The sequence below is a fragment of the Penaeus monodon genome, chromosome 14, assembly GCF_015228065.2.
Source record: "Penaeus monodon isolate SGIC_2016 chromosome 14, NSTDA_Pmon_1, whole genome shotgun sequence".
Taxonomy (NCBI): Eukaryota; Metazoa; Arthropoda; class Malacostraca; order Decapoda; family Penaeidae; genus Penaeus; species Penaeus monodon.
Window position 1 is genome coordinate 8,603,315 of NC_051399.1, and position 10,000 is coordinate 8,613,314.

A 10,000-nucleotide genomic window follows, 5' to 3' on the forward strand; every position below is an offset into this window, starting at 1 on the left:
CATGCTGGCCATGTTGCTTCCATGTTTCGAGAAAATTATTTATTAAATTTATTAAAATTATTTTGGGTTGTAATTTTTTTTTTTTCTTTCTTTTTTTTTTCTTTTTTAATTTCAAATTTGGGATTTTTTTTTCTTTTTTTCTTTTCTTTATATTTGTTCTGTATTTCAATTTCGGGATTTTTTTTTTTTTTTTTTTTTTTTTTTTTTTCAATTTCGGGATTTTTTTTTCTTTTCCTTCGCTTCTCTGTTCCTTTTCTTTTTTTTTCTTTTCTTCTCTATTTACCTTCTTTCTCCTCTGTTATTCGTTTTCCTCGTGCTCTCTTCTTTCTTCCTTTTCCTCTTCTTCTGTTTTCTTCTTCTTCTTCTTCTTCTTAGTTTTTCCTTTTACTTTTCCTCTTTTTCTCCATCTTTCTCTTTTCTTTGTATTATTTTCAATTATTTTCCTTTTCTCTTCTTTTCCCAACTTTTTCCTCCAATTTTTTTCCCATTTTCTTCTTTTTTCTCTCTTCCTTTTGTCTTATTCTTCCTTTTCTTCTCCTCTTTATCTCCCCTTATTTTTCCTTTCTTTTTTCCTCTTTTCCTCTTTATCTCCTTCTTTCCTTTCATTCTTCATTATCTTCTTCTTCTCTTTCCACTTCGTTTTCTCCGTTTTCCTCCTTTCTCTCCTTTTCCTTCTCATTCTCTCTCCTCTTTCCTTCTCATTCTCTCTCCTCTTTCCTCCTTCTCTCCTCTTTCTCACTTTCTCTCCTTCTTTCTCTCTTCTTTGTTTTATTCTCAATTTTTTTCTTCTCTTCCCAACTTTTTCCTCCAAATTTTTTCCCATTTTCTTTTTTTTTCTCATTCTTTTGTCTTATTCTTCCTTTTCTTCTCCTCTTTATCTCCCCTTATTTTTCCTTTCTTTATTTCTCTTCTCCTCTTTATCTCCTTCTTTCCTTTCATTCTTCATTATCTTCTTCTTCTTCTTCTTCTTCTTCTTCTTCTATCTCTTTCCACTTCGTTTTCTCTGTTTTCCTCCTTCTCTCCTGTTTCCTCCTTTCTCTCCTTTTCCTTCTCATTCTCTCTCCTCTTTCCTCCTTCTCTCCTGTTTCTTCGTTTTTTATTATTCTCATTCTCTCCTTTTATCTTTTATTTCTTCTTCTTTTCGTCCTTTTCTCTTTTGTTTTATATATACTTTTTTTTCTTTTTCTTTTCTTTTCTTCTCCTTTCTTTCATTCTTCGTTGTCTTTTCTCCCTTCTTCCTCTTTCTTTCTCCTTTTAGCACCGAGGAAGAAGGAGGAGGGAGAAGAAGGAAGAAGAAGAAGGAGGAGGAAGAAGAAGGAAGAAGAAGAAGGAGGAGGAAGGAGGAGGAGGAGAAAGAGGAGGAGGAGAAAGAAGAGGAAGAATGAGAAGTGAGAAGGAGAAAGACAAGGAGGAGGAAGAGACAGAGTAAAAGAGAAGAGGAAAATGAGGAAGATGAGAGAGAATGGGAGGGGAAAAGAAGAGGAGGAGAGAATAAGAAGAACAGGAAGAAGAAGAAAGAGGGGAAAGAAAGGGAAGAGGAGGAAAAGGAAGTAAAGATGAAAGATTATGAGAAAGGAGAAGAGGAAGAGGAGGAGGAGGAGGAAAGTTAGGAGGAGAAGGAAAGGGAGGAGGAAGGTGAGAGAAAAAGAGGAGTGAGAAGAGAAGGAGAATGAAGAAGAGAAAGAGAGGGAGAAGGAAAAGGAGATAAAGGAAGAAAAAAAAGAAAAGGTCAATGAGGAAGACAGAAAAGGAGGAAAATTTGAGGAGAGAATGAGGAGATAAAAAAGGGGAATTTGAAGGAACGAAAGAATAAAGAAGAGGAGAAAAGAAAACAGGAACGAGGGAAGAGAGAAGAGATGGAGGAAGAGAGGAGAATGAGGGAGAAGAGGAATAGTTGGATAAAGGAGAAAAGGAAGAAAACAGAGAAGGAGGAAGGAGTAAGAAAGAGGAGGAAAAAGGAGCTGAAGAAATTGGGGAAAGAGATGCAACTAGAGAAGATGAAGTGGAGAAAGAGGGGATGATATGAGGAAATGGTAAAATGAAGAAATATAGGAGGAGGAGACGGCAAGCGAAGAAAAGAAGTGATAGAGGAAAATGGTAAAAAAGGGCGGGGGAGAGAAAGAGGAAGGAATAGAAGTGGTGGGGGATGGAGGAGGGGGAGGAGGAGGAGGAGGAGGAGGAGGAGGGGGGGGGAGGAGGAGGGGGGGGAGGAGGAGGAAGGAGGGGAGAGGATGAGGAGAAGGAGGAGGAGGAGAGAGGAGGAGGAGGGGGGAGGAGGCGGAGGAGGAGGGGGAGGAGGAGGAGGGGGGAAGGAGGAGGAGGAGGGGGAGGAAGGAGGGGAGGAGGAGGGGGAGGAAGGAGGCGGAGGAGGAGGAGGAGGAAGGAGGAGGAGGAGGGGAGGAGGAGGAGGAGGGGGAGGAGGAGGAGGAGGAGGAGGTGGGGGAGAGGAGGAGGGGGGGGAGGGAGGAGGGGGAAGGAGGAGGGGGAGGAGGAGGAGGAGGAGGGGAGGAGGAAGGAGGGGGGGAGGAAAGAGGAGGGGGGAAAAGGAGGAGGTGGAGAGGGAAGGAGGAGGAGGAGGAGGAGGAGGATGAGGAGGAGGGGGAGAGGAGGAGGAGGAGGAGGAGGAGGAGGAGGAGGAGGAGGAGGAGAAGGAGGAGGAGGAGGCGGGGGAGGAGGAGGAGGAAGAGGAGGAGGAGGAGGAATGGGAGAGGAGGAGGAGGAGGAGGAGGAGAAGGAGGAGGAGGAGGAGGAGGAGGAGGAGAGGAGGAGGAAGAGGAGGAGAGAGGAGGGAGAGGGGAGGAGGAGGAGGAGGAGGGGGGGCGGAGGAGGAGGAGAAGAGGAGGAGGAGGAGGAGGAGGAGGAACGAGGAGGAGGAGGAGGGAATGAGGAGGAGGAAGAGGAGGAGGAGGAGGAGGCGGAGTAGGAGGAGGGGGGGAGGAGGAGGAAGGGGGAGGAGGAGGAGGAGGAGGAGGAGGAGGGGGAGGAGGAGGAGGAGGAGGAGAAGGAGGAGGAGGGGGGGGAGGAGGAGGAGGAGGAGGAGGAGGAGGAGGAGGAAGACGGAGGAGGAGGAGAAAGAGGAGGAGAAGGAGGAGGAGGAAGAGGAGGAGAAGGAGAAGGAGAAGGAGGAGGAGGCGGAGGAGGAGAAGAAGAAAGAGATGGAGAAGGAGGAGGAGGAGGAGAAGGAGGAGGAGGCGGAGGAGGAGAAGAAGAAAGAGATGGAGAAGGAGGAGGAGGAGAAGAAGGAGGAGGAGGCGGAGGAGGAGAAGAAGAAGGAGATGGAGAAGGAGGAGGAGGAGGAGAAGAAGGAGGAATGTAGAACGAGAAGAAAAAGGACGTAGTGAACAGCTCGGAATAGGAAGAGAAGAAAGAGAAATAAATGCGAATAAACAACCAAGAAAAAGAAAGACAGAAAAAAAATAGAAAAAAAAAACACTTAGAAGAAGAAAAAAAAGAAAAAAAAACATTAATACCCATGAGAAGGAGTGAAAGAAAAGAAAAGAAAAGAAAAACAAAAAACGAAAAAACACACACGAAAGGAACGAATAAACCGAAGTGAAAGGCGGGAAGAGTGAAGGAAGGAAGAGAGAAAGAAGGAAAATCAATAAAACAATCTCCCTTCGGCCAGGTAAATGGTATGGTGACGCAATCAGAAGGGACGGAGCGCGATGCGTGCTGGGAACGAGGCCCGGGCAGCCGCGTCGCCCGCCGGTCCTCACGGCTCAGGTCTGGGTGTCGTGTTGGTCTGGGTGTCGGTTCTGGGTTGTTCGAGGTGTATGGTTCTGGGTGCGAGTGTGGTTTGGGTGCGAGTTGTTGGTCTGGGTGTTGGTTTGGGTGTTGGTCTGGGTGTCGAGTGTTGGTCTGGGTGTGAGTGTTGGTCTGGGTGTTGGTTTGGGTGTTGGTCTGGGTGTCGAGTGTTGGTCTGGGTGTCGAGTGTTGTGTTGGTCTGGGTGTCGAGTGTTGGTCTGGTGTCGAGTGTTGGTCTGGGTGTCGAGTGTTGGTCTGGGTGTCGAGTGTTGGTTTGGGTGTCGAGTGTTGGTCTGGGTGTCACGAGTGTGGTCTGGAGTGCGAGTGTTGTCGGGTGTCGAGTGGTTGGTTTGGGTTGTCGAGTGTTGGTTTGGGGTGTCGAGTGTTGGTCTGGGTGTCGAGTGTTGGTCTGGGTGTCGAGTGTTGGTCTGGGTGTCGAGTGTTGGTCTGGGTGTCGAGTGTTGGTTTGGGTGTCGAGTGTTGGTCTGGGTGTTGGTTTGGGTGTTGGTTTGGGTGTTGGTCTGGGTGTCGAGTGTTGGTCTGGGTGTTGGTTAAGGTGTTGGTTTGGGTGTCGAGTGTTGGTCTGGGTGTTGGTTTGGGTGTTGGTCTGGGTGTCGAGTTGTCGGTCTGGGTGTCGAGTGTTGGTCTGGGTGTTGGTTTGGGTGTTGGTCTGGGTGTCGAGTGTCGGTCTGGGTGTCGAGTGTTGGTCTGGGTGTTGGTTTGGGTGTTGGTTTGGGTGTCGAGTGTTGGTCTGGGTGTCGAGTGTTGGTCTGGGTGTTGGTTTGGGTGTCGGTCTGGGTGCCGAGTGTCGTTCTGGGTATCGGTCTGGGTGTCGAATGTTGGTCTGGGTGTTGGTCTGGGTGTCGAGTGTCGGTCTGGGTGTCGAGTGTTGGTCTGGGTGTCGAGTGTCGGTCTGGGTGTCGAGTGTTGGTCTGGGTGTCGAGTGTTGGTCTGGGTGTTGGTTTGGGTGTTGGTCTGGGTGTCGAGTGTCGGTCTGGGTGTCGGTCTGGGTGTCGAGTGTTGGTCTGGGTGTTGGTCTGGGTTCGAGTTTCGGTCTGGGTGTCGAGTGTCGGTCTGGTGTCGGTCTGGGTGTCGAGTGTCGGTCTGGTGTTTGTCTGGGTGTCGCAGTGTCGGTCTGTGTCGTTTTCTTCTGGTGTTTCGAGTGCGGTCTGGTGTCGGTCTGGTGTTGTTTGGGTGCGAGTGTTGGTCGGGTTGTCGGTTGGGTGCGAGTGTGCGTCTGGTGTCGAGTGTGGTTTGGGTGTTGGTAGTGGTGTTGGTCTGGGTGTCGAGTGTCGGTCTGGGAGTCGAGTGTCGGTCTTGTGTCGGTCTGGGTGTCGTTCTGGATGTCGAGTGTTGGTCTGGGTGTCGAGTGTCGGTCTGGTGTCGGTCTGGGTGTGGTCTGGGCGGTCTGGGTGTCGAGTGTCGGTCTGGGTTAGTCTGGGTGTTCGAGGTTCGGTGGTGGGTGCGAGTGTTGGTCTGGGTGTCGAGAGTCGGTCTGGGTGTCGGTTTGGGTGTTGGTTTGTTGTTGGTTTGTTGTTGGTTTGGGTGTTGGTTTGGGTGTTGGTTTGGTGTTGGTTTGGGTGTTGGTTTGGGTGTTGGTTTGGGTGTTGGTTTGGGTGTTGGTTTGGGTGTTGGTTTGGTGTTGGTTTGGGTGTTGGTTTGTGTTGGTTTGGTGTTGGTTTGGGTGTTGGTTTGGGGTGTTGGTTTGGGTGTTGGTTTGGTGTTGGTTTGGGTGTTGATCTGGGTGTTGATTGGGTGTTGGTTTGGTGTTGGTTTGGGTGTTGGTTTGGGTGTTGTTTGGGTGTTGGTCTGGGTGTTGGTTTGGTGTTGGTTTGGGTGTTGGTCTGGTGTTGGCTTTGGTGTTGGTTGGGTGTGGGTTTGGGTGTTGGTCTGGGTGTGTTTTGGTTTGGGGTTGGTTTAGGGTGTTGGTATGGGTGTTGGGTGTGGGTGTGGGTTTGTGTTGGTTTGGTGTTGGTATGAGGGTGTAGGTTTGGTTGTGGTAAGTGGGTGTTGTGTTTGGGTGTTGGTTTGAGGTGTTGGTTTGGGTGTTTGGTTTGGGTGTTGTTTGGTGTTGGGTTTGGGGTGTTGGTGGTGTGGGTTGGTTTTGGGGGGGGGAGGTTTTTTTTTTTTTTGGGGTTTTTGGAGTGTTTGGTTTGGGTGTTGGTTTGGGTTGTTGGTTTGGGTGTTGGTTTGGGTGTTGGTTTGGGTGTTGGTTTGGTGTTGGTTTGGGTGTTGGTTTGGGTGTGTTTGGGTGTTGGTTTGGTGTTGGTTTGGGTGTTGGTTTGGGTGTTGGTTTGTGGTTGGTTTGGGTGTTTGTTTGGGTGTTGGTTTGGTGTTGGTTTGGCCTCCTGTTGATTTGGGTGCTTGGTTAGTGATTGTTTGGTGTTGGTTGTGGTTCGGCTGGTGTTGGTTGGGTGTTAGGTGTTCTGGTGTTGGTGATTTGCGTGTCGTGGTTGCGTGTTATTGGGTGTCCTGTGTTTGGGTTGTTGGCTTGGTGTTGGTTTCGGTGTTGGTCTTGTGTTGGTTGTGCGAGCGTGTTGGTTTGGTTGTTGGTTTGGGTTTGTGGTTGCCGTGTTGGTTGTGTGTGTTGGTCTGTGGTGTTGGTTTGGATGTTGGTTTGGGTGTTGCGTTTGGGTGTTTTTTGTTGGTTTGGGTGTTGGTTACTGGGTGTCGGTTTCGGTGTCTGGTTTTGGATGATGTATTGCGGTGTTGGTTTTGGTGCTCGTTTGGCCGGTCCTGCTGTCGTGGTGTGTTGGTTTGGGTGGTGGTTTGGTGTTGGTTGGTGGCTTGGTTGGTGTGGTTTGGGTGTTGGTTGTGGTGGTGGTTTGGGTTTGGTTTGGGGGTGGTTTGGTGTTTGCGTTCGGGTGTTGCGTTTGGGTTTGGTTGGGTGTGTTTGGGCTGTTGCGTGTTGGTGTTGGTTTGTCGGTGTCGGTTTGCGTGTTGGTAGCGGGTGTATGGGTTCTGGGTTGTTGGTTCGCGGCCGGTTGGTTTCGCATCCTGGTGTTGGTTTTGGGTGTTGGTATGGTGTGTCTGGTATGTTGGTTCTAGTGGTTGGTGGTCTGGTGTTGGTTGGTTTGTTTTGGTCGGGGTCGTCGGGCGGTGTTTGGTTGTGATGTTGGTGGTGCGGCGTTCGTGGTTTTGTGCGGGTTTTGTGGTTTGGTGTTGTGCTCATGTCGGTGCTTGCCGTTTGGTGCTTGGTCCGGTGTTGCCGTTTGGATGTGTTGGTGTGGTTACGTGTTGCGTTTGGGCTGTTTGGTCTCGGTGTTGGTTTGGGTGTTGCGTCATGTGGTGTGGTCTTTTATGGGTTTTGGTTTGCTTTTCGGATGTGGCTTTGGGTGTTGGCTTGTGGTGTTGTCTTGGGTGTTGGTTTGGGTTGGATTTTTGGTGTCTGGTTTGTGGTGCTTGGTTTGGATTGTTGAGTTTCGGGTGTTGGTTTGGGATGTTCGTTTGGCGTGTTGGTCTGGTTGCGTGGTTCTTGGGTGTTGGCTCTGGGTTGTTGTGTTATCGGTGTTTGTTTTTTCACTCGGCATGTGTTTTGGGTGTTGGTCCTTGGTTGGTTGGTTTGGGTGTTGCGTTTGGGTCCGGTGGTCTCGGAGTCGTTGGTTTGGGACTGTTGGTTCGCGCGCTGTGGGTTTTTCGGCGCGGTGGTTTGTGTTGGCTTCGGGATTGATGTTTTGGGTGTCTGGTTTGGTGTGTGGTTTGTCTGGCCGTGTCGGTTGTGGTGGTGGGTTTGGGTCGTGTGTGGGGGTGTTGGTTTGGTGTTGGTTGCCGGTGTTGGTCCTGTGGTCCTGGTTTTTTGGTCGTGGTTTTTCCTGGGCGTTGGTCGGTCTGGTGTTGGTTTGGATGCTTAGGTTTGGGTGTTGGTTTGGGTGTGCGCTGGTGTGGTCTGGGTGTGGGTGTTGGGTGTTTGTGGATTCTGGGTGTCTGATGGGGGCGTTTTGGGTTTGGGTGTTGGTTTGGGTGTGGTTGGTGGTTGGTCTGGGTGTTGGTTTGGTTGTTGGTTTTGGTGGTGTGGTTGGTGTGGTTGGGGTCTCGTTGTGTTGGGTGTTTGGTTTGCGTGATTGTTTGGTGTTGGTTTTGGTGTCGGTTTAGGTTGTTTGGGTGGTGGGTTTGGGTGTTGTTGGGTGTTGGTTTGGTGTTGGTTTAGTCGTCTCGGTTGGGTGTGGTTTCTAGGGTGTCTGCTCCCCCTCTGGGTGTTCCTTGGTTTGGTGTTGTTTGGTGTTTGGTTTCGGTGTCGGGTTCGCGTGTTGGTTGGTGTTTGGTTTGGGTGTTGGTTTTTAGGTGTGTTGTTTGGGCGTTACGGTCTCTGGTGTCGCCGTCTTGGTGTGGTTGGGTGTTGGTTTGGGGTTGGTTCTGGGTGCTATGGGTTGGGTGATGTTTGGGTGTTGGTTTGGTTTTTTTTTTCGGCGCCGTTAGTTTGGGTGTGGGTTTGGGGGCTCTCGGTTGGTGTTGTGGTTTGGGTGTGGTTGGTTCGTTGGCTGGCTGGCTGGTTTGGGGTGTTGGTTTGGGTGTGGGTTTGGGTGTTGGCTTGGGGTGTTGGTTTGGGTGTTGGATATGGTGTTTGCTTTGGCTGTGATCTCGGTGTTGCGTTGATGTTGGTTTTGGGTGTTGGGTGGGTGTTGCGCTGTCTGAGTGTTGGTTCTCGGTGTTCGGTTTGGGTGGTTGCATTTCTGCGGTGTCTGTTCTGGTGTTGGTTTGGGTGTTGGTCTTGGGGGTCCTGAGTTTGGTGTTGTCTGGGGGTTGGTCTGGCCTGGTGTTAGGGTGTTGGTGTGGTGTTGGGCCTTGGGTCTCTGGCTTTGCGGTCGCCTCGTCCTTGGTTCTGGGTCTTGGTTTTCGGGTGTTGCGTGACTGCGCTGTTGTTTTGGGCCCACGGGTGTTGGTCTGTCCGATTGCTTTGGTGTTGGTTTTCTGGCTGTTTTGGTCGGTGTTAGGGTTTCGTCGGTGTCCGGTCTGGGTGCCTTGATGTCTTGGTGCTTTGGTTGTCCTGGGTTGTGGTTTGGTGTTGGTCTGGGGTGTTGGTTTGGTGTTGTCTTGGGTGTCTGGTTTGGTTGTGGTTTGGTGTGGTCTACTTGTTTTGGTTTGGGTGTTGGGTCTGGTGTTGGTTTGGGTGTGGTGTGTTGCGCGTTTGTGGGTTGCTGGTGGTGGACTTTGGTGTTGGTCTGGTGTGGTTTGGGTGTTGTGGGGTGTTGGTCTGGTGTTGGTTGGGTGTTTGGTCGGGTGTTGGTCTAGGTGTTTTGGGTCTATATTGTCTAGAGGGTAGGTATCATATGTATATAGATTGTTCATCTTTGCTGATGTTACTTTATTCTAGATATATACTTTATATTTCACTGATATGATATTATTTACCTGTATAGATAGAACACACACAACACACACACACACACACACACACACACACTAACACCCCTACAGACATCCATAGATATAGAGATCTATTATATATATATATTTTTATATCCTTTTTATGTTTAGTGATATGATTATTATAGACTTCATGTCATTTTCTATATTGTACTCATAGTCCTCACTACAGTCACACACACAGGCACGTCAGACACACAACACAAACATAAGTACAACACATCTATCTAGATTACCACACTTCACCACACACACTCACACACTACATCACAACTATATAGACTAGATATTATATTCTATATATATATATACTATATATATGTCATATATGCGCTACTCTATAACATATATAATACTATATACTATATATATACTACCTAATATATAGATATATACTATATATAGATAGATAGATCAGTTAGCATATAGATATAATATAGATTATAGCTATAGATATATATATAGATATAGATATACTAGATCCTATAAAATATATATACTATCTATATTATATATATATCTATATAGATAGATAGACTATAGCTTATTATATATAGATAATTTTTATTATATATATGTATATACTTATTATCATTTTACTACTATATATATTATATAACTAATAGATACTATATATAATATACGTCATATATATATAACTTAACTATATATCTATATATATATATCTATCTCATTGTGTGGTGTGTGTGTGTTGTTGTGTGTGTGTGTGAGTGTGTGTTTGTGCTGCTTATATCTTATTTTAATATACATATATATCACCTATATTATTCTGATGATATACCTCTACTACCCTCATCACTATTACCTACCATATAACTATAATTACACACTATAGATGTAAAGCACTTTATTTCTTCGTTTCCTCTCTCTT

At 47.8% G+C, this 10,000-nt stretch overlaps 1 protein-coding gene across 1 annotated transcript in view; it reads right to left on the reverse strand.

The window, feature by feature from the left end:
* The window catches only part of LOC119580562 (cell surface glycoprotein 1-like), an 11,898-nt gene that overhangs the window by 98 nt on the left and 1,800 nt on the right, over positions 1-10,000 (reverse strand). Inside the window, exons 2-7 of the mRNA XM_037928676.1 lie at positions 8,310-8,783; positions 7,514-7,668; positions 7,061-7,232; positions 3,788-5,152; positions 994-1,056; positions 1-16 (exon numbers count right to left, since the gene is read on the reverse strand). The exon at positions 1-16 is cut by the window's left edge and continues 98 nt beyond it. Of these exons, the coding sequence (XP_037784604.1) occupies positions 1-16; positions 994-1,056; positions 3,788-5,152; positions 7,061-7,232; positions 7,514-7,668; positions 8,310-8,783 (2,245 nt within the window). The remainder of the gene's footprint in view (positions 17-993; positions 1,057-3,787; positions 5,153-7,060; positions 7,233-7,513; positions 7,669-8,309; positions 8,784-10,000) is intronic.